General features: G+C 43.1%; 2 protein-coding genes and 1 long non-coding RNA gene across 3 annotated transcripts; all 3 read right to left on the bottom strand.

Moving 5' to 3' along the window:
- Positions 1–2326: 2326 nt before the first annotated feature.
- On the bottom strand, positions 2327–15419 carry acer3 (alkaline ceramidase 3). The gene is made up of 11 exons (XM_052046293.1): positions 15165–15419; positions 12601–12711; positions 12371–12423; positions 11161–11213; positions 10344–10425; positions 10209–10244; positions 9645–9703; positions 9450–9551; positions 4227–4331; positions 4096–4141; positions 2327–3978 (listed from the first exon to the last, which is right to left on the bottom strand). The coding sequence occupies exons 1-11, from the start codon at positions 15265–15267 to the stop codon at positions 3925–3927; spliced, it is 804 nt and encodes a 267-aa protein (XP_051902253.1). The 5' UTR covers positions 15268–15419; the 3' UTR covers positions 2327–3924.
- LOC127587839 (uncharacterized) lies at positions 11277–12361 on the bottom strand. The gene is made up of 2 exons (XR_007958874.1): positions 12136–12361; positions 11277–11415 (listed from the first exon to the last, which is right to left on the bottom strand). It is a non-coding gene; the product is annotated as an uncharacterized LOC127587839 (long non-coding RNA).
- Positions 15420–17296: 1877 nt separating the features above from the next.
- Positions 17297–20875, bottom strand: serpinh1a (serpin peptidase inhibitor, clade H (heat shock protein 47), member 1a). The gene is made up of 5 exons (XM_052046272.1): positions 20679–20875; positions 19066–19685; positions 18567–18665; positions 17887–18119; positions 17297–17819 (listed from the first exon to the last, which is right to left on the bottom strand). The coding sequence occupies exons 2-5, from the start codon at positions 19658–19660 to the stop codon at positions 17517–17519; spliced, it is 1230 nt and encodes a 409-aa protein (XP_051902232.1). The 5' UTR covers positions 19661–19685; positions 20679–20875; the 3' UTR covers positions 17297–17516.
- Positions 20876–24063: the final 3188 nt, after the last annotated feature.

Below are 24063 nucleotides of genomic sequence, written 5' to 3'. Positions count from 1 at the left end.
GCTATCTTTATAAAATAACCCATACATGTCTCATTTGCAGTCATTTATAACATTTATAGCGTGCCATTCAACCAAAAAGCAGAGGAGGTAATTCGAACAAATGGGCGACATGTCCAAATGTGTAATGCGTAACGTTACATCAGAAACCGAAGCGGTCGAGTGGCATATAAAACTTGCTCAATTTGCCGTTTGGGATTCCCAGAATGAGTCAGCAGACGTCAAAGATGTTAAAGATGGTATTGTCTGATTTTTCAGGCCTGAAATGTCCATGCCTCCCAAAAAAATCACTGACGTGTTTCAACGCTTGCGTCAGTCATGTGGATAGAATAAATACGTCAACGGTGTGAGTGAGTCAAGATTGACACCAAACTCCATGTTTTCACACTACCTTGTGAGATCATTCTATGCACCCCTGGCCTGCCGGCTGTTGTCATGTGTCATGATTCCAGCAAAACAGTTCACGCACGCATATGTGCCCTGTTTGTTCACACATGATAATGATACGATTGTATTTAAAAAATACAGTATACCGTATCTAGTTCAATGTTGTGAGGTCGAAATAATGTCAGAAAATTATACTGTCTACACACACCTTTTCATATTATTATAGTTTATAAATGTATCTGAGGCGGCCCGGTAGTCCAGTGGTTAGCACGTCGGCTTCACAGTGCAGAGGTACCTGGTTCGATTCCAGCTCCGGCCTCCCTGTGTGGAGTTTGCATGTTCTCCCCGGGCCTGCGTGGGTTTTCTCCGGGTGCTCCGGTTTCCTCCCACATTCCAAAAATATGCATGGCAGGCTGATTGAACACTCTAAATTGTCCCTGGGTGTGAGTGTGAGCGTGGATGGTTGTTTGTCTATGTGTGCCCTGTGATTGGCTGGCAACCGATTCAGGGTGTCCCCCGCCTACTGCCCGGAGACGGCTGGGATGGGCTGCAGCGACCCTAGTGAGGATCAAGCGGTACGGAAGATGAATGAATGAATGAAATGTATCTGTACATTTACACCTATATAAATTATTTAAAATATTTATTTATTTATTTTACAGGGCAATTCTTTACTGAAGCACGTTTGTAAATTCACTCTGAAGCCCGTGCATTCCTCTAGTCTACAGAGTAGGTGTGTTCTGAGAAGTCGACTGTGCTCCGGATTCATTAATTTCTGAACGCAGCCAGCACTGGCGCACAGTGTCCTCATATGTGGAGCGTTTAGTACCTATCGACAGTTTTGGTGCACTATGAATAGCCGAATGACAAATTTAAGCAATGCTCTCAGTTTCCGAACGGTCGAAATGAAACAATGTGCGCTCAGACCGCTTTTAATAGCACATAATGTCCATTCAGTTATTTTGGAATGATCCAGCCAAAAATTGACATTGCAGATGAGTTGCGCTGGATCATTCTGCACAGAAGTGAATAACCTGAACAGAAAACTGGCTTGCTGTGGTGGATGCTCTTCAAAGCCTTTGATATAGCATGGCAATATAGGCTGCAAAACCTGACAAACTTTGCGCCATGTCTTATTCCTACCTGGCACAGGCGCTAAATTTTCTCCAGCCGCTCTCTGGCAGCACACATCCTGCTACCATGGTGCCCTGTTCCAGCACCGCACATCCTGCCTTATTGACCCTGTTCCGGCAGTCGCTGAAGTCTTGCTGTTGTCTTCCTTCCTTCTGGTAGCAGCTGAAGTCCCGCGGCCGCCTTGTGATCCTTTTCCTGTGGCACAATTCACATGGTAGCCTTCTGATTTGCTTCAGGTGGTACAAGTGATGCGGTCATCCTTGGATCATGTTAGTTTAAGTGCTGCTGCCGCCTGCTGTGCCTGTTCCAGTGCCACAGATGCCTGCCTTTTGACCCTATTCTGAATGGTGCAATGGCTTACGGTCAAAGAGACACTTGTTTGGCATGCTGGACGCCCACAATACTGGTCCACATGGATACTTTTCGGTGGTTCTGATCGGCCTTTGGGGACTGTTGCTTAAATCTAGTATTCAAGATGCTTACCCTCGCGTGGGTTGCGGGTGTGCTGGAGCTTTTCCCATGTGCCTTCGGGCAGTAGGCGGGGCATACCCTGAAGTGGTTGCCAGACAAATGCAGGGCACACAAACAACCATGCACACTCTCAATCATACCTAATAAAAATTCTGTCATCAATTAACCTACCATGCATGTTTTTGGAATGTGGGAGGAATCAGATTACCGGAGAAAACCCATACACGCAAACTCCACTCAGGAAGGCCGGAGCCTGGAATTGAACCATAGACCTCTTCACTGTGAGGCGGATGTGTTAGCCAGTCGAGACCGTGCCGTCCAAACACACATAACAATAATCAGTGACATAAATGCTCTTTTTTTATTTGTCAACATTAAATACTGGCACAAAATGTGAGAAAGCAAAGATTGTTTTTCTGGTCACATACTATCAACATCAGCAGTAGAACACATCACACTCCGTGACGTACAAACTCAAAATGTTCTTTTAATGACCAGGGAAATGTGAACACAAAATATTCGAATGAACAAACAAGGCAGTGTGGGTTAACCTGCACACCCACGTAATAAGGCACCCAATATAACAACCATATACAGTACAACTTGCTATAATTTTCCTTTGCTCGAAGTGAACGGCGATGACACGTTGATGCCTCCCAGTGAGGAATATAGGCACAAACTGAATCTGTGTCTTACATTGTGCTCAGCTTTGCAAGTGTGCTCATCATACGAGTCAGTGAACACGAATCAGTGGCACGCTGCTTCACACTAGTGCCGCCTCTAGAAACCTAACACATCATCCCCTTAATAAATGTTGTGTATTGTAGTATTACCAATTTACTTCAAGGCCCAGGTTAGAATTTCCTTTATATGCTCACTTTCACAGTAGCAACACAGACAATAAAATCAAAATGAATCGTCCACTTCCTATAGTCGAAATGGAAAATATGGTTAATACTTGACTGTAGGTAGTTTTCCTAATTCACGATGGCACTTTCCCAAACTTAGGTAGCAGGATACATTTGCTGGGTCAAAAAAAAAGCCTTTTGATTCAGCATATGTCAATGGGATGATTCAGGATGTATGGTATGTTAAAGTTTAGGTTCTGGGAAATCATTGATGTCTTGGCTGAAAATGCTTGGAAACCCCTGCAACTACGGTAAAACTAATAATTTTGAAATGTTCCATTTATTCCATTGGTCCTTAAATAGATATTTAATCATATCTTCTTAAACATGTTTGCTAGCACTCTAGTCTCGAAACTTTTGCGGGACTGATGTATTCGTGATACGGTCAAGCTAGACCAAGATGAACTCTTAATTCCCTTTTGACTGAAAAAACAACTATCGCAATTAAAATGAAATTCTTATGATTTTTTTTTCTGAAAGCACCAGTCTTTCATGTTTCAAGAAAGTCAAAATCTGTCACACTACTATATTACCCTTTTCAGGGACAGAGGTCACTACAGTGGACATTTTATCATGTTATCAGGCTACAGGGTGAACGGAAGGAGTCAATGAGATGATTCTGTAATCCAGACCTACAGTCGATGATCATCACATTGGTCCACATTAAAGATGACGTGACAACAGTTAATTAACACTCTCCCATGTAAAACAATAAATAATCATGATTATCCTTATTCTTTTATGAGTCATTTGAGTGTTTTATGTTTGCATTTACTGTATCATGAATTAAAAAAAACATGATCATAAATATTTCAGCAAAGCTAATCTAATAAATTAGATTTTTAAAACAAAAAACAATTAATTTCCAGTAAAACTCAGTGCTAAACTGTACTTAATTCTCTACAGTGTAGAGCAGAGGACTTCCTGGGTGTCGTTCCCCAGGGGTGCAAACTCCCAGCAGTAGAAGGGAGCACTTCCTGGTCCTTCAGTTCACGGTCACCATCTATTCAGTACTGGTCCGTTCATTTCAGCTTGTCCTTTGTGGTTCAACATGCAGGGTGGGCCAAACTCCACACAAAAACTAAATTAAGGTGAAATACAGAAATTAATCATGGCTCAATCTTTTTTCCCTTGCTGTCAAAACTAGAAATGCAGTATAATATAAATGGAGTAGTCAAGGTAATAATAGTCAACATACCTTTATTTTTGGTCTGTACTTGAGGTAGGTTGTTCTGATTTGCAAACTGCAAAAGAAATAAATAAGCGGAAAAACATGTGAATGTGCTTGAACATGTTTCATCACAGTGATAAAGTGATTGAGGTGTTTACCTGAGAAGTATGTGCAGGTACGAGCCCAAGCCTGTGAAGATGTGCCACCAGGCATGGAACTGTGTTACCACTCCAACACCAGGGGGCAGTTTTTTTCTACTGGCTCTACAATACAGTAAGCAACAACACCATCATCATCCCTGAACACGATAAATGTGACACACATGGCTGTTATAGTCAAAAATTGTTGCAGTCGACCGCAATTCCGTCATCTGGTTTGTACAAACACCATGCATTTAAAATTAAACTAGAAATGCAGAGTTGTCGCAATGTATGCCACTGGGCATCGTCTGGTAGTTTATGATACTGTGTGGGGCTGAACGATATGTCATTTTGGGATCGAAATTGTCATCTCGGACAATGTGATTTTGTCACCGTCAGCTGACAGTGCAGAGGTACCGGGTTCGATTCCAGCTCCGGCCTCCCTGTGTGGAGTTTCCATGTTCTCCCCGGGCCTGCGTGGGTTTTCTCCGGGTGCTCCGGTTTCCTCCCACATTCCAAGAACATGCGTGGCAGGCTGATTGAACACTCTAAATTGTCCCTAGGTGTGAGTGTGAGTGCGAATGGTTGTTCGTTTCTATGTGCCCTGCGATTGGCTGGCAACCAATTCAGGGCCTACTGCCCGAAGACAGCTGGGATAGGCTCCAGCACCCACCGCGACCCTAGTGAGGATCAAGTGGCTCGGAAGATGAATGAATGAGAAAAGACAGTACGTCTGTGTTCATGTGAAGCTCTCTCCAGAATGCTAAGTGCCAGTGATATTTGGGGCTTGCAACCACAGCAACAGCTGAGCTCCCCCGGTGAAAAGGAGGGGTGCACAGTCAAAGTCTCACTGTTCATTTTTCTCCAGGGTGAGCGTCAAATTCCTGGTTTGTAATGATTTTCAGGAGTCGAAAGAAACATTTGCCACCTGACTGTTAAAACCACCAATGATGTATGTACAAGCCACGACGAATGGCAAATGACACTTTTGATAGTGGTAAATGCAGTAAAGTGCAAACTTTTTTATTGGGTGGAAATGCGCAATACGTCTGTTATCTGAACCGCTTATCCTCACGAGGGTCATGAGCGTGCTGGAGCCTATCCCAACTGTCTTCGGGTAGTAGGCGGGGGACACCCTGAAGTGGTTGCCAGCCAAATGCAGGGCAAACACAGACGAACAACCATCCGTGCTCACGCTTACCTAGAGACAATTTAGTGTGTTCCATTAACCCGCAATGCATGTTTTTGGAATGTGCGAGGAAACCCGAGTACCTGCATGGGAAGAACATGCAAACTCCACACAGGAAGGCCCGAGTCCAGATTCATTCATTCATTCCTGAATGCAAAACATTTTTAGTTAAAAATGTATTTTTACTTTCAGTGTTACGATATTTTCCGGACTGTAAGTCACAGTTTTTTCCATAGTCTGGCCTGGGACTTATTCTCTGGAGGGACATATGTGTGAAATTATTAACACATTATTATAGAATTTCATGTTAGTTTCACCTTAAACTGCAAGAGGGCGCTCTTGGCCTGTATTGATAAATCGACGACGAGTCTGATGCAAGAAGAGGGAACGCCACATCTTCTACTTCCTGGAGTTGATGGAGTTGTTTTAAAGTGAAACGGAGGATGAAGATTTCATTGGATGGAGTGACCATGGAGTGATCATTTTTCATTGGATGGAGTGACACTAATGATTTGGTAAGAATGTTCTTTAATCTCTAGTTTTCTGAATAAGTCTTTATATGTTACGTGAACATAGCCCATGAGAGGGGGCCAAAGGGGTCGGGTGCAATGTGAGCTGGGCGGCAGCCAAAGGCGGGGGACCCTGGCAGTCCGATCCTTGGCTGCAGAAGCTGGCTCTTGGGACTCTCTGGCAGGGAAGGAGCCCGAGCTGGTGTGTGAGGCAGAGAATTTCCGACTGGATATAGTCGGACTTGCCTCCACACACAGCCTGGGTTCTGGTACCAGTTCTCTCGAGAGGGGTTGGACTCTCTTTCACTCTGGAGTTGCTCACGGTGAGAGGCGCAGAACAGGTGTGGGCATACTCATTGCCCCCCGGCTCAGTGCCTGTACTTTGGGGTTCACACCGGTAGACGAGAGGGTTTCCTCCCTCCGCCTTCGGGTGGGTGGACGGGTCCTGACTGTTGTTTGTGCATATGCACCAAACAGCAGCTCAGCATACCCACCCTTTTTGGAGTCCTTGGAGGGTGTGCTGGAGAGTACTCCTGCTGGGGACTCCCTTGTTTTGCTGGGGGACTTCAATGCTCACGTGGGCAATGACAGTGATACCTGGAGGGGCGTGATTGGGAGGAACGGCCCCCCCCACCCCCGATCAGAACCCGAGTGGTGTTTTGTTATTGGACTTCTGTGCTCGTCACGGATTGTCCATAGCGAACACCTTGTTCAAACATAAGGGTGTCCATATGTGCACTTGGCACCAGGACACCCTAGGGCGCAGTTCGATGATCGACTTTGTAGTTGTATCATCGGATTTGCGGCCGCATGTTCTGGACACTCGGGTGAAGAGAGGGGCGGAGCTGTCAACTGATCACCACCTGGTGGTGAGTAGGCTCCGATGGTGGGGGAAGATGCCGGTCCGTCCTGGCAGACCCAAACGTATCGTGAGGGTTTGTTGGGAGCGTCTGGCGGAATCCCCTGTCAGAAGGAGTTTCAACTCCCACCTCCGACAGAGCTTTTCCCATGTTCCGGGGGAGGCGGGGGACATTGAGCCCGAGTGGACCATGTTCCGTGCCTCTATTGTTGAGGCGGCCAATCTGAGTTGTGGCCGTAACGTGGTTGGAGCCTGTCGTGGCGGCAATCCCCGTACTCGCTGGTGGACACCAGCAGTAAGGGATGCCGTCAAGCTGAAGAAGGAGTCCTATCGAGCCTTTATGGCCTGTGGGACCCCAGAGGCAGCCGACGGGTATCGACTGGCCAAGCGGACCGCGGCTTCGGTGGTCGCCGAGGCAAAAACCAGAGCGTGGGAAGAGTTCGGTGAGGCCATGGAAGCCGACTTCCGGACTGCTTCGAGGAAATTCTGGTCCACCATCCGACGTCTCAGGAGGGGGAAGCAGTGCACCACTAACACTGTGTACAGTGGGGATGGGGCGCTGCTGACTTCGACTCGGGACGTTGTGAACTAGTGGGCAGAGTACTTCGAAGACCTCCTCAACTCCACCAACACGTCTTCCTTGGAGGAAGCAGAGCCCGGGGACTCTGAAGTGGGCTCTCCTATCTCTGTGGTTGAAGTCACCGATGTGGTTAAAAAGCTCCTCGGTGGCAAGGCCCCAGGGGTGGATGAGATCCGCCCGGAGTTCCCCAAGGCTCTGGATGTTGTGGGGCTGTCCTGGTTGACACGCCTCTGCAATATCGCGTGGTCAACAGGGAGAGTGCCTCTGGATTGGCAGACCGGGGTGGTAGTCCCTCTTTTTAAAAGGGGGGACCGGAGGGTGTGTTCCAACTACAGAGGGATCACACTCCTCAGCCTCCCTGGTAAGGTCTATTCAGGGGCGCTGGAGAGGAGGGTCCGTCAGGAAGTCGAGCCTCAGATTGAGGAGGAGCAGTGTGGTTTTCGTCCCGGCCGTGGAACAGTGGACCAGCTCTACACCCTTAGCAGGGTCCTTGAGGGTATGTGGGAATTCGCCCAACCAGTCTACATGTGTTTTGTGGACTTGGAGAAGGCGTTTGACCGTGTCCCTCGGGGAGTTCTGTGGGGGGTGCTTCGTGGGTATGGGGTACCGAACCCCCTGATACGGGCTGTTCGGTCACTATACCACCGATGTCAGAGTTTGGTTCGCATTGCCGGCAGTAAGTCGGAATCGTTTCCAGTGGGGGTAGGACTCCGCCAAGGCTGCCCTTTGTCGCCGATTCTGTTCATAACCTTTATGGACAGAATTTCTAGGCGCAGCCGAAGCGTTGAGGGGGTCCATTTTGGGGGCCTCAGTATTGCATCCCTGCTTTTTGCAGATGATGTGGTGCTGTTGGCTCCTTCAAACGGGGCTCTCCAACTCTCACTGGAGCGTTTCGCAGCCAAGTGTGAAGCGGTTGGGATGAAAATCAGCACCTCCAAATCTGAAACCATGGTCCTCAGTCGGAAAAGGGTGGAGTGCCCCCTCCGTGTCGGGGAGGAGATCTTACCCCAAGTGGAGGAGTTCAAGTATCTTGGGGTCTTGTTCACGAGTGGGGGTAGGAGGGAGCGGGAGATCGACAGGCGGATCGGTGCAGCGTCTGCTGTGATGCGGACGTTGTATCGGTCTGTCGTGGTGAAGAAGGAGCTGAGCCAAAGGGCGAAGCTCTCAATTTACCGGTCGATCTACGTCCCAACCCTCACCTATGGTCACGAGCTATGGGTCGTGACCGAAAGAACGAGATCCCGGATACAAGCGGCTGAAATGAGTTTTCTCCGCAGGGTGTCAGGGCTCTCCCTTAGAGATAAGGTGAGAAGCTCAGTCATCCGGGAGGAGCTCAGAGTAGAGCCGCTTCTCCTCCACATCGAGAGGAGCCAGATGAGGTGGCTTGGGCATCTGATTCGGATGCCTCCTGAGCGCCTCCATGGTGAGGTGTTCCGGTCATGTCCCACCGGGTGGAGACCCCAAGGTAGACCCAGGACACGCTGGAGAGACTATGTCACCCAGCTTGCCTGGGAACGACTCGGGATCCCCTGGGGAGAGCTAGGGAGAGGGAAGTCTGGGCTTCCCTGCTAAAGCTGTTGCCCCCGCGACCCGGCCCCGGATAAGCGGTAGATGATGTATGTATGTATGGATGGATGTTACGTGAACATTCCAGGCACGTTCTCAGTTCATTGTTTATGCGTCATGTGACGTTAGCATTTTGTCCACTTATTCAACCTGTTCTCTATTTTTATTTTAAATTGCCTTTCAAGATGACATCTATGTTAGCAAATAAATTTCCCCCAAAAATGCGACTTACACTCCAGTGCGACTTATGGGTTTTTTTTTCTCCCCCTATTATATTCTGCACTTTATGGCTGGTGCGACTTATACTCCCGGAGCGATTTGTAATCCGGGAAAATGTTGAAAAAGGATCACCTCTCTCACACAACCTTCTAGTGTCCTTGCATTATTAGCGTAACGTTCTTTGTTTCGATTAGATGATGAAATTTTCTTTCACGTTTGTAACGTTAATGTGCAGAGTAAATATTAAGTGAGGAAAAATGTCCGAACTTTACAGCACCTAGAGTGACAATGCATTGCTCATCTCTTTTCGAAAACTCACCTTAATGAGTCACAGAAGATATTGTCAATGTTCCACAGGAGAAAGCCTAAGAGAAATACACCTAAAGAGGTGTAACACAAAGGCCGTAACCATGGATAAACCCTACAAATCAGAAAAAGGCACACAAAGTAAGTCAAGTTGTTATTTTTGATGAACGCTGATTTCCAATGTGAATGGTTCTCTTGGCGAACTTACCATGTAACAATGAAGACAGATCGTATCACGAGACAAGCAACTAAAGCACCATACATGACCTGAAAAAGACAACCCATTCTGAAAAGTATCTGATGGTTAAATGTTTGGTCATTTGTATTCATTTTAAACGACTTGACTGTCCATATTACACTATACTGCAAAGTAATGCCTTCAAGAATTTCAATGAAAACATTAATCACAGCAAAGTTAGCATTTTTCAAATGCTGTACTTTAGGCCTGCTGTGGAGCACACAAACAAACTCAACTGGAATGTTTAGAATGGACCATTGTGAGAAAAAAAGAGATTTTTTTGATAGTGAACCACAAAAACATGGTGTCAAAAATGTCAAACATAATTCTGTCACACTGACTGCTGTTTCTGGCTCTCCGGTTCTATTTTCAGTACGTACAATTCATTTGAAAAGTTCTTGTACAATCAGGACGCTGGCCCAGGTCCTGCATGTGACATGCAGCACACCTAATGTTTACTCAAGCAAACTAAAAGGCCCACTGAGCCCCAAAAGCAAACAACAAGCAAGATCACAGAGCGGAACGCAAGCTTACCTGGTGAAACACCGGTTCCTTCCACTGTAAGTAGACCTGCGACACAAAATCTTCTCAGAATATCAAAAACATCACGTGGAATGCGCAACAAGTGGCATGTACATGATGACCAACAAAGTCAGAAAGAATACTCACCACAGTGACTGTAATGCTGAAGAGTAACAATAACGTGACGGGAAACCAGCTTATGCTCTTCCTTTGTTTGAAGCACTCATATCTGAAAAAAAAAATGTTTTTAATGTTCACCTTGACACGGTACAGAACATGGTGAATCAATAAATCCATGTTCATGTTTATATTTATGCTGAGAGTGCATTAAAATTATTGTGTTTATTTACGAACGCAATTTGGGTCGAACACAGACTTTCCATTACGGTATTTCATGCATAGGCGAAAAACATTTCCCTGCTTTCATCAACTGAAAAAAATAGAATGTTGATATTATTCAGTCCAACAAAGGTTGATTATTTTTCCTGTCGAATGCAGTACAGGCAAGCTAGCGCTTTCACTTACTAATAGTATTGTATAGGGCACTATATACTAAGCGAGGTAATTTCACATTTCATCCACAAAGCAACTGTGCAAATGTAGAAAACATGAAAGCATTTCCAAACAGAACAGCTCAATGAAACACAGGCACCTGTTGCCTTTTTTGTACCTGTATGCAGGTGTGTTTAGTAAAATGAGATGTATATTTCCGCTTTATGGTCGTATTTTTATTCCGAACCTCCATTCAACACACAATTTGTTCCGCTCATCAAGTGAAAACGACAATGGCAATAATCCTTTGCTGTATCGCAAAGTATGTCAAGGTCTTGAGCGCAAATTTTAAAGGCGTATTCTCTTGAGAATCAGGACGCCGGTTAAACTAAAGGCCTTTGACGTAAGTGTTTAGTATCGACTGTCTTCTGAATCTTTGAAGGCTTGAAATCCAAATGCCATAGCCACTTACAGACAGTAGACAAAGACACACGTGCTGTAAATCATTGGCAACTCGTCCAGCAGCTGCAAATGACAACAAAGCATGTATTGTTTCATCAATGTTGATTTTTTTTCCAAACATGAATGCATTCGGCTACAATGTGTCCTCATTCACTGGCATTTCTTAAATCCTACTTGGGCACTACTCGGAATGAACGCTGACGAATACATACAGCGGCTCCTCGCTTTGTGACATATTGCAAGATTATGAATGACGTACAACGAACTAGTTTGTGTAGTTCAGGGCGGTACAAGAAGTTATGTTCAGTTACTCTAATACTTGTTTTGCAGTCAAGGCACCACTACCTGAAATATATAACGCACAAATTATGTTTTCGCTGTGTCAGACATAGCTCAACTGAGCAGCATTCTGCATGGAGGTCAGGAAACATAAACCAAGTAATATTTGTCTGTACAAATAATTTGTCAACAAATTTGTTAGTGAACCAAGGTTTCACTTTTTTCCCGTCCCCCCCCTTTTTTTTCCACTTTACTGGTGCAGTGTAGGGTCTTGCAACTCGAGTTAAAGCAAAAATAACAGTGCAGTGAAGACTATGATCTCGAAAAACTCTGAAGTTGGGGACTTTGAAAGTCGAGGCGAGACTGTGTATGTCTATATACTTGGGGTGAAACGGTTAAAAAAATACACGGTTATCGATAGGCTTCATCTGGTCAGGTGACTTGGCCCACTTTGAGAGCAACGTGTGTTTTTTTTTAATACTCTTATACTCGTGTGCAACTTTATTTTCACTGGGTTTTCAAAATTAAAGCTCTCTCGGGTAACCTAGACTCCTTTGAAACTCAAGAACGTGTCAATTCAAGTTCATTGCTTTGTAATTAATTCTGGTCAAAATGGCAGAATCCATCGTAAAGTCCATAAAAAACTAAAAAGAACAAACATAAGCAGACACGTTCATTCAAAAATAAACAGCTTCTTGATTGAAACCGGGGGTGTCCGACCTTTTTTCTTTTTGGAACCAGTATCGCTCAAATTCAAGATACGTCATCTGTCGACCGTTTTTCTTCACATTCATGTCAAAACAAATTACGAACATACCGGTGAATGAGGACGAATAAAGAATTGCCACATATTTTTTAAATAGTCAGCATTATCACCCGACCATCATTTCTACATCACTAAAGTGAACTGTTTCATTTTTTTTCACTGTGATTCAGCATACCTGCATCTCATAGAGCAGTGTCATGTGGAAGCACCAGGAACCAACACCGACAGCTGAGTAACACACACATGCACAAAAATGTCACTCAAGTCTTTATGAAAATGTTAGAATAACTTCAGCATGTTTTTACTGCTGTGACACTGACGGCTGTTGTAATACAGAATCAGTGATTTAGGAAAAAGGAACTCGATGTAATGAATATGTTTGGTGTGACCTGTAAAAAGGCTGACCTGCGAGCCCGAGGAAAGAGAGGATGTAGCAGAACTCTAGGCCGTCACGAAATGTCTGGATGACCCCACAAATGGGGGGAAGAATCATAATCAGGTTGCTGACGGTGTTCCCTGCGTAGACAAAGCATCGCAGTGAGAAGAGACTAGCGCTACGCCTGTTATTGCTCAGCCTGAAGATTGTGAGAGGTCAAGGATGTGGCAATGGCAAGCCGACTCTTCCGAGTTATGACACCGCCAGAGAAAACCTTGGAATCTTATTGCTGAAAACCAATCGCTGCACAAGGAAACATTGATTGTTTTAGATTTTCTCTCTTTGCCAACTCATGGACGTGTTTTACAATAATTACATAATGATCAGTTAAGTTATTGTCATTTTTATGATTAACCCTTTCATGCACCATGCAACCTGATAACATAATAAGCTGTCCACTGTCGTAACCGCTGTAATTGAAAAGGTTAACAACAATGCTAATTTATTAGACCCTTGCCCAAAGTACGGTTTATGCCACATTACTGATTATCAAATATGTTTCTGTAATAGCTACACTATATTAAGTGAAATTATAATTTTAATGTTGAAATAATTATTATTGCTATGAGTGATTTTGAAATGAACGTTTTACAAGACCAATTGAGCTGTCAAGCTTACAATTGATATTCCTGAACAGCAAGTTGAAGTAAATTGTAGTCATCCTGGATTTATTACGGACCTCTTGGAAAATCATTGAGATCAAATGTGGGTATAAACAGGTGAATTAAGGTTGAAATCCCTCATTCCTCCCCAAAATTGCGAGAGCTCATAGACATTGAACGAGTGCACTCTGCACTATCTCACCTCATTTTTATGACAGGCGGTATCATAAATTTGTTGTGCACTGTCTATGGAAGACCTTTTTGAAACGCCTTGACTTGCATGCTTAGCGCTGATATTTTCATCCAATAAATATAAAGGCAAATCTTCACCTCTTCGATCAGCATAATAATAATAATAATTATATATATATGTGTGTGTGCGTGTATATAGTCAGTATATGGCCCAATGTGAAGATCTAATTTTTAACAATGACCCTCTAAAGGCGCTAAAGATTGGGTGGATTTTTCAATGATAATGTATATAATTTGTGAAGTACCGTAAGAAGGATTTTGAATTGCAATCACATGTCCTGCTAACAAGCAACACTGTTGTTTGTTTTTTTTGTCCACTAAAAATGAAAGAAAAATGTTTGATCGTCTTAAGATCCAACAACACTGTTCCAACAAAGTTAAAAGCGTACTGTAGCAAATGTCTTTGTGTGCTAAATAAAATAATATTCAAGGGGAAACTAAGAGGTGTAACACTATTTTTAGCTATATTAATTAATTGGTTTATTACTACATGACTCCATGCAGTGGAGCTCTCAGGAGTAATCAGCAGTGTTCTGCCTGGGTGCGGTTATGTGTAAACACGTGCAAGACCTTATCAGTTTGAAAACCAGAACAGTTTACCCGGTATTTTTTTCAACCAACGCGCTTTCTATTCAACTGCAGGCGCCTGATGGGAGTAGCTGATCATGATTAGACTTTGATCGCCGACTATAAATGGATTTATAATCTGTGTAAAATCATTGTACTTTACAATGAACAATGCGGCAAGAGCACAAACATAATAGATCAAGACCGTGATTTCAACAATAGTCTTTACCCCCACAAACCCTTGAAATAATGTTGCATAACAGGCAGTCATTGTTACCTGAGTGACCGTTACAATGCCAAAACGCCCTGTGTCATCGGTACAAACAAAAGCTCCGACTGTCAGTCTGGTTTAAATGAGCTAGTCAGACCGTTGTTTTTTTAAATCCATTCTTTTCGGGTACTACTATTTGTATGACTAAACGTACCTGATCACCAGCACAGTTGAATAAAGATGGGGGTGGTGATGTATTAATGTATTATTGTAGTTGTAAGGTGAGACAGTTTTACAGCTCTGCACTTAGGAGCTAACAATGATAAACAAGTCTATCAAATAAAGTGACCAGTGGTTGTAAACAAAGAGTATACATAATAAGAATGGGTTGTTATCAATGAGAACATCAAGCGCAGTGTAAATCTTGCGCGTCTACGTGTTCAAGCTATTTTTTCTTGACAAACCTGTTTTTTATTTTTATTTTTTTGTTTTTTTTGCGGGAGGGTTTTGTTACTTTTCAGTGTCACGGTCGTAGAATGTGTGCACGTTTCCGAGCTGAAATGAGAAGTCTGTTGGAATAAGACATAAGACATAAGATATCCTTTAATGACACACAGCATGAATGCACCTCATTCCATTGTGCATTGGAGCTATTATGGGGAACAAATAGAAGCAGAACATGTTTCCGCGTGGGACGGACTCATGTTCCGACGCCGACTCTGCTATTATATCGAGTGAATATCAAGCTTAAGTCGCGTTTCTTAAAAACGAATCAATGACCAACAAAACACAACTCCGCGTAATGTTGACGTCGTAGTTTCATGTGGGGGAGTGCCATTCCAGCCCCCCTCGCTTCAACCATTTTCTTTTACGTCGTTCGTTTAACTGTTACTGTACTCACAGAATTCCGCGATGTAGTAGGAGACGACATAATTCTCTTCACACCAGTCGAGCGTGGAGGTGGGCCGCCCCCAGTATCCCTGCCTGTCCAACGAGGGAGCCATGATGGAAGCGGAGGAGGTTGTGTGGCCACTAACGGATTTGTAGTCCCATCCCCGGTGCCCGTACGCGGCCTATAGCAGCTAGAGGCGCCCTACTCGCGAGTGATGAGGGGCACATGCAAACGTGCGCCGTTTGTTGTCTGTGACGATATCCTATCACTGTTTGATGTCTTGGATACCCTCTGGTGTCATTTTAAGTGTATTACGTCGACGTCACAATTATTCACACAAATACATCCACGAGTTTCACGTGTTTTTTTTCAGATCCTTAAATATGTTTGTGATTTTCCATTACCCCCCCCCCCCAGATCAACACATATATCAGATACTTTCAAGATAATCAGTCATAAAACAGTCACGTCTCGAAACGTCATTCCTCTTCCGTCCGCGAGGAGGCAGTATTGCAACATCCACTGAACTATAGCGCGCTATCGCCCGTTTTTCATTAAAATTGCTTATTAAAAACGGAAAACGAGCCTTTAGCTAATGTCTTGGCATATGTTTATTTATCACAAGTCAGGAAACAAAATACAACTGTATTTTATTTCTCTTGCCGAGCTTGTTTTGCCTTCTTCTGGTACTGATCCCTGTTCTACGCCACTGCAGCAGTGTTGAAAGGGCAGAAAAATATTATTCTTATTCCTGAAGCTAATCAGTCATCTGTAATATTCCTTTGTTCTTCCATCTCAAAGGCATAACATACCCACCTTTAACAAAGTAAACAAAGAGCAGCTTTAATTCAACATAAAAGTATTTTCAAGGATACTGGGAAGTGCGTGGCTTCACCATTGCAACATTGTCTTATATTATGTTGTATTATATTATCCATCCAGCGATCCATTTTCTACTCCGCTTATCCTCACAAGGGTCACAGACATGTATGATATGATACATATATGATGTAAATTTCCCCAGTGTGGGACAAATAAAGGATATCTTAATATTAGCCGCTAATGGTACACTTGCCTGACTTGTGTGCGGACAGGGTGGGATCGGTTCCTACTCAGTGGCAGTGTGGGTGTGGGTGTGGGTGTGGATGCTTGTTTGTCTCTGCGTATGCCCTGCTATGACCTCAAGTGAGTGACATCAGGAGTTCTAACTCCAGCACTCAGGGGCAGAGCTACATGGTGGCCAGGGGTGGCCCTTCGCCACCCCTTGTCAATTTCTGGCCACCTCAGCGCTCAGCAAAATACTGCCTTTAACTTCGATATGTTCCTGTTTAATTGTGATGAGTATGATGAAGATTGTTCTGGTTATGTGTGAATCTTATTGCATGAGAACAAATGATCCATGCACAGCTACCCACCCCTGGTTACCCCTCACAAAGGTGTTGTGTTCATGAAGTTACAGAACTCTACTCTTTTTATGTTAAGCATATTCTGTATGGAAAAATGTCTTAATTAGAAAGTAGAAACACCTCTCTGGTTTTCCATGGTCTTATTCAAATTCCCGTGAAAACCTGCATTCCACAAACGTGCCCAAGGCTAAACTGCCACTACAAACACAGCAACCTTGGATACATTAGCACCGAGGACAAACTGAACCAAATATCTACGATACCTTTTGGTTATTTTTTTTCTTCCCATTCCTGTTCATTGAAGTCCGTGTTTTATGTGTTGTGTTGTAGTATTTTGTCATTTTATGTTATTTTAATGGCGGCGCGGGCACCTGCAGTGGCTCCTCTCCCTCCTGCGGTTAAAAGGAAAGTAATTTCACCTGTGCTGTATGTTGCACATGCAGCACATTTGACAATAAAATTGACTTGAACTTGAACTTGGAAAGTCACGAAAAAACGACGGAACACTTCATTATCTTTTTTTAAAATTCAAATTGTATTTGGCAGGGATATCTCTTATCAAACCAATGTTTACCAAATCAAATTGAATAGGAGGGGCAGAAGTAAGAGCAGTCATCCTGCACACGATACCCTTTTCATAAGTGGTTAAAACCAACAACATTGACAACCACATCAAGAACCATATCAGGCTGGCACAGTGACACAGCCTTTCCCTGTGCTTATTCGATTCAAGTAGTTTGTCATTTTACAGCATTAAACCAAATGCTACAGCCTGAATGAATGCTGTGAACTAAGACACATTAACTATTCAGATGCTTGTGGAATGGTATCAGTGTGTGACAGGAATGCACTTATATAACTAACGAACATATTCTCTCTCACACACACTCTCTCCCTCAGTCATGCACACACACACCCACACACACACACACACACACAAAAGGTGAGGATGTGGTTATAATTCATCTCTCATCTTTTCACCCTTTGGCCTGACCATCCTGCCAATAAATAGGATGGAGTTTGTCTTCTGGTCCTTCACCAAGAAGATGAAAGGATGGTCGACGTAGAACAGTTTGGGCGACTTGAGCTCGTCACTGCTAAATATGGTCGTGTTCATCTCATTTCCTTCTGTGGACAGCTCAATCGTCGCCGCATGGAAGACATTGGCCAAGTAGAGGTCTTTTTTCCCAGACATGTTGGACAGGTCCGCTTTGGATTTGTTCCCCGCCTCTGTCAGGCCTAACTTCTCAAGATGTTTCTAAGGACGAATGGACAGATCGTGAAAGGTGAAATATTTCCATTGTAGTTTTGAAGTTGACTCTTACCTGCAAGTTGTGGCTGACTTCCATGCTGACTTTGGGCAGAGACAAAGCCACCGCTGTCTGCTGTAGCTTACTTAGCCAAATATCCAGCTGTTTCTTGTTCAACACCTTCTCAACTCTGTCCAAATTTTCCACCTGATGGGGCATGATGAAGACCAAACTAGACTTCTTATGAGCCAATGGCATGCCCAGAATTGACAGCTTATTGGTTGCGTCGTCATAGAAGTCATATAAACCTAAGAAAGCAAATTGGTCAAGTATAAATATCCTCCATTCGGCACACAATTTGGTTATACGACACTTTTAAATATGACGTTAATTCAATGTGATCTGGTGCAGGAACAGTTTCTAGTATTTCAGACGTGCAACGCTTACTCGATTAATCAACAGCCAATCGATCATTGCTCTTGGGAATCGTTTGGAGACTGTTGAATTTGAATTCTTCTAATTTTGGCCTCTCAACAGTAAATATTTCCTGTCGTCCTCCAATCATCATCTTTGTGTGGAATCAAGACAAAACATTTTCAAACATCTGCTTTTATTTTGGAAAACATCGTTCAAAGTGTTTGCATAGTTTCTGACATGTTACAGACCACACCGGTAACTGAATCATAATCATTCATTTATGTTTATGCGTTATGCATTTTTTTGCAATTCTACACCACTTGCAAATGCCAACCTACCTGTGCGGTGCATCATCTCTATCGAGACAGTGTAGCTGTGGGAGGCCATGAATCCACGGTTGTCAACCATCTTGTGATGGAACTCCTCATCCCAGTGTGCTGTGAAAAAAAAGAAAAAAAATATATATATATGAGGGTCAGTCAATAAATAAGGTGAATTTTCTTGGTATTAGGACTTCTAATGCAAAGAGAAACTTTGTTTTATTTTTTTTCTCCCAGCACTGACACATTTCTTTCCCACATCTGTGCACAAGCTTCCATATTCCCTCAGCGTAAAAATCTTTGGACTGATGTCTCAGCCAGTCACTTTCAAACTTTGTGCCAACGACTGTGAACTGCTGAGGCAGGTCAAGAAAGACATAATAAAGACCCTCTTGCAGCCTAGACCTTAGCCCTTTCAGACTCTTTGGTGCCTTCAAAGCGTTCACGGGAGGCACGAAGTTTGAAAGTGGTATGGAAGATAGATGGCTGATACTTTATAGGCAATATTCATACTTACGTTTGAAAAACATAGCGTTGATTATCATGGCTCCATCAGTCTTTTCGATATCCTTTACGACCTCAGGGACTTTACCATCAGTGGATTTCGCAGCCCATTCATTGATGGCATTGAGAGAACTTTTCTTATCTTTGAAATTCATTTTGGATTGGTCGAAATTGTAAAGCTTTTTGCTGCTCTTCACAAAGGCGTCCACAAAGTTGACAGTGCTGGGTCCATACAGGCGGTTGCTTATCTTCCAGGTGACGTTACGCGTCTTGGGGTCGCTCACCTCAGTCAGGAGTTCAGCCAAGCCAGAATGCAGCTGCTCGTCTGGCACTTTGGCCGCATTCAGAACAGTTTTGACCTGAGATGCCGTCGTGGCTTTTCCCCCAAGAGCCACGAGACCCAGTGAGGAAGCCACCACCACAGGAGAAATAAGGATATTTTCTATATTCTTCTCCTTCACCATGTCTTGGTAAAGACTGAGAGCCAAGTTGGCACTGTTGTCAGCCAGCGTGGTGGCGTGTTGACTCAGCACTTTGTCAGCAGAAGCAGCCGTGGCAGCTGATGCTGCCGTAGCCAGGAGGGCCAGAGCGACCACGTTTTGCCACATGGTGAAGAATATATTTAGTGATAACCTAAAAGATGACATGACGAAGACAAAAATCACGCATTGTTATCACAGTAAATTGTTCATTAAAGGTGAAATGGTTTGCCTGGATTTTTTTTCTGCTTACTTTGGAATATTCTTTGATCTAAGTTACAGCTGCCAAGTGAATGACAGTCAAGGTTATTAAAAAAAAAAGACGCAATGGGTCTTTTTTTATTCCCCCCACCACAGTCTTGTCATAGTTGGCCTGTTAATCCACCCACGCGCATTCTCTTGAATGTAAGAATCATAAAAAAAAAAAGAAAGAAAAAAGTTACAATCACAAAAAAATAAGACTAACAACAATAAAAATTCTATTGTAATCCATTGTATGTAAAAAAAATCATATTTTAGTGAATGCACTATATTGAATTAATGATAACTTAATGATAACTCGAGAACATGCAGGAAATGGATACATTTTAAATGGCACAATTCGGAGCTGCTCCAAATCCTGTGCTCTAGAGAATGCAAGTTTTCCTTCTGTTATACAATATATATTCCCAAAAATAATATCTAGGATACTGGGTTACGCATGCCATTCAAAGATCTCTCAAGGCAAGTATTACATAACAGCCACGTAGACAGCAGATGGGAGTATTTTCGCCAAAACTCTGTCAGATTTTATAAGAAAATCTGATTGGCTGAGAACGTGAATGATTATTTCTGTAAGGTTCAGATATACATGATATAAGAGAAAGGAAGTTATGAGTCATATTTTTTCATGTTCTGTTTGATTACAAGGCAGTGGTGATGACTGTTAACTAGCTGCCACACCGCAATACTTTTCGATTTACAATAATGATGATGGCATTTTAGTGAAAAAAAAACTTTTTAAAAGTATGCCAAATTCTTTTATTACAATGGCACCACCAGTGCATATCCCAAATCTAAATTTGAGATCTCTTTTCACATGCCTGGGCAATAATCAGGAGTGAGACACTCCTCACAGTACTCCCCTCTATTTATAATTCTGTCTTACCTTATTAGGCCTTTTGAAGAATTCCACTGCTTGTTCCAAATCTGTTTCCAAATGCAACTTGGACTGTTTTAAATGGTGTATGGGTTTTTGTTCTGATGCCGGAAGGGCAGACTTTTGTGAAAGAGTTGGAGGGATTCTAGCTCAGTTTTCAGTGAACAAAAATCTCTGCACTGGAGTCTGGTTTCCAAAATGTCCCGCCCATATCCCCAAGCGCAATGGGAGAAGAATCCTCCCCCCTGCCGGGTCCTTAAAGCCCTAAACTGCAGAAGTGCAAGAATATTCAGACAGCCTGTGACCTATAATGAAACTAATCTCCTGAAATTGACTGATGAGTCTACTTAAAATTTCACTCCAGATTTTAACTGTTTGTCTGTTTTTGTTGTTGTTGTTGTTTTCTGTTGGGTTTTCTTGCTGCAGTGATAGAGGAGAATGTTTTTTTTTTGGCATCATATGAGACCAGCCCTGAAGTTCATGAATTCATTTTCTGATGGGAAGCAACTTTCATGGCTTCACAATACACAACATCAGAGTTATGGCTGTCTTGGACAAAATTCCAACAGTGTATGGGAACAAAATAGATAAAATATCAAACATTATGTTATTATATTCCATCCATCCATTTTCGGAGCCGCTTAATCCTCACTAGGGTCGCGGGGGGGCTGGAGCCTATCCCAGCCGTCTTCGGGCAGTAGGCGGGGGACACCCTGGATCAGTTGCCAGCCAATCGCAGGGCACACAGAGACGAACAACCATTCGCACTCACACCCACACCTAGGGACAATTTAGAGTGTTCAATCAGCCTGCCACGCATGTTTTTGGAATGTGGGAGGAAACCGGAGCACCCGGAGAAAACCCACGCAGGCCCGGGGAGAACATGCAAACTCCACACATGGAGGCCGGAGCTGGAATCGAACCCGGTACCTCTGCACTGTGAAGCCGACGTGCTAACCACTGGACTACCGGGCCGCCCATGTTATTATATTATGGTGCAAAAAGAAGTGTATGTGTATGTGTTTGTGGTATGCTGATGTGCTTATAACAAATAGCACGAGCAGTTTTACTTTTAAAAACTATGCTATTAGCAGTCACATCATTAGGTCCAACAATATCCATTTGTATGTATTCATTCATCTCTGCAAAGTACACAAAGTTGCTCATTCTGCGCCGTATCCTCCCAGCTGGTTCATCTGGGGATAGGAAATATGGGAAGTGAACATTCTTGTTGCATATTTCCCACGTATATGACTCCCTCTCTGTCCTGATGTAATCTGTACCCATCCCCCATCAACGGGACTTGCTCTGGGTTTTTCAAGCAGGATATGCAGGAAGTTAGAGAAGAAGCGGATGTGTGTCTGGTAGACCGCTACTGTTCTGTAGAGCTTATTCATTCGTGTGGAGTTGCACAGTAGGTAAAGAGGACTAAATGTGTTCTTAAATAGTTTAATGATATTCTTACCATGATATAAGTAATTATGCTGCCAGATCACCTCTCGCTGGAAATACTTTGCCAGGCCTTCAGTGCAGCCACCTTTTTTGACACTGCTTCTTTGTTTGGCCCTCGTAAGGTTCTACTGGGGAGAAAACAAGCTTGACCATTGAACAAAATATTCATGTTTACTTCAACTAGTATGAGGTTGGCATACACATCATGTTTCAGTGCCGCAGTTATAGCTCGCTTTTTTTTTTAAATCACACAAGTGGTCAGAGGGCAAAGGACAAGATCCGTAACTGAAAGCGACTTTTATTCATGACAGAGCAACAGACAAAAAAGGCAATTGTTCGAAGTCTCTTTATTTTCAATTGATGGTTTTATATTCCTGGATTGATTAAGATGGAAGCACACGATGAATTTCATTTAATTACTTGGATAGTTGTACTTTTTAAAATGTGTTTTAGTTTAATGGTGCCGGTAATATTTTCAAGTACACAAGGCTCAAGCGCCCTCTGTTGGCTAAATTAATATTACTTGGACTATCTCAGCATGTCGAACTGCCACTAGAGACCCACTAAAAGCAACGTTTGAATTGAGTAAAGTTTGCAGGATTAACAAATTTTAATTCATTTAAATTTCTTTACAAATATAAGTACAGTTCATCTTAATCACCAAAATCATTTGTGCTGCAGGTAGTACGCAATCATTAAGTAGTATTATGATGAGAATGATTATTATTCATGATTATTATTATCATCATCATCCAAAACATGCACGATAGGTTAATTGTCTCTAAACCAGTGGTCTCAAACTCAGTTCCCGAAGGCCCGCTGTCCTGGATGTTTTCCAAGTCTCCCTGTTGCAACACAGCTGATTCAAATGATCAGATCATCAGCAAGCTCTGCAAAAGCCTGACATTGAACCTGTTCATTTGAATCAGGTGTGTTGCAACAAGGAGACTTGGAAAACATGCAGGACAGCGGCCCTCAAGGAACTGAGTTTGAGACCCCTGCTCTTAACTGTCCATTGGTGTCAATGTGACCCTGAATGGTCCCTCACAATAGGTTGGCAACCACAGCTCTGCTGTGACACACTGTAGTTTTCCTAGGACCTTAAAAAGGGACAAGTGGTATGGTATTATATGACTTTAATTGTCTACTACAGCTTTATCGCGAAAATACTGGATTCCCGCAGACAACTCCGCTAGTGAAGTGGCCGTAACTGGTGCCTGTACAATGTTTGGGATTAGAGGGATCTGACGTAATTATCCAGTGCTACGGGTTAATCTCTGACTGCTTGGAATAGATCTCTGGCAAGACCTGACTCATCTCTACCTGTTCGGCATGAGCTGTTTCCATATACAGTAGGAGGTGTTGCCAAACTGAAAGAAAAAGCTCTGCAAGCCTTCATGGCTATGCCTACTCAGCTGGTTCCCCATTAATCTCACCCCAGAATCCACAACATGTCTGCTTGGTGAATTACAGGCAACACAAACATTTTTAATAGGTGGGCCCCACACTCCTTGGGAACAGCCCCACAAACCCCACGGTGAAGTTTAATTAAATGATTTTGTTGTTATTCCCCTTTGAACATTCCATTCTCCACACTTAAATTGGGACATCGTCAAAACGCCATTGCACTTGAAAGAAATTCATAAATTACCCAACCGTGGAGTTGCCAATGTGGACTCAGCATTTTTGACTAGCAAATACATTCAAAAGTATTTAAAAATGCTCAAGGGTACTTGTTGGCTAAATGCTACTACAAACATAGCATTTTTTTTCTCCATAATGCCACGGGTAAGCTATTTAAAAAAAAATATTTGGTCAATGTTATGCAAATACATTCAAAAATCGCGTACACATTATACATTATACCAGTGGGTTTGAAAACATTAAACATTGTGGATTCCTTATTTTTATTGGCTTAGTTTTTCAAATGTTTATTTTTCTG

This window comes from Hippocampus zosterae, chromosome 16 (assembly GCF_025434085.1).
Source record: "Hippocampus zosterae strain Florida chromosome 16, ASM2543408v3, whole genome shotgun sequence".
NCBI lineage: Eukaryota > Metazoa > Chordata > Actinopteri > Syngnathiformes > Syngnathidae > Hippocampus > Hippocampus zosterae.
This window is presented reverse-complemented; position numbering and strand designations above follow the sequence as displayed.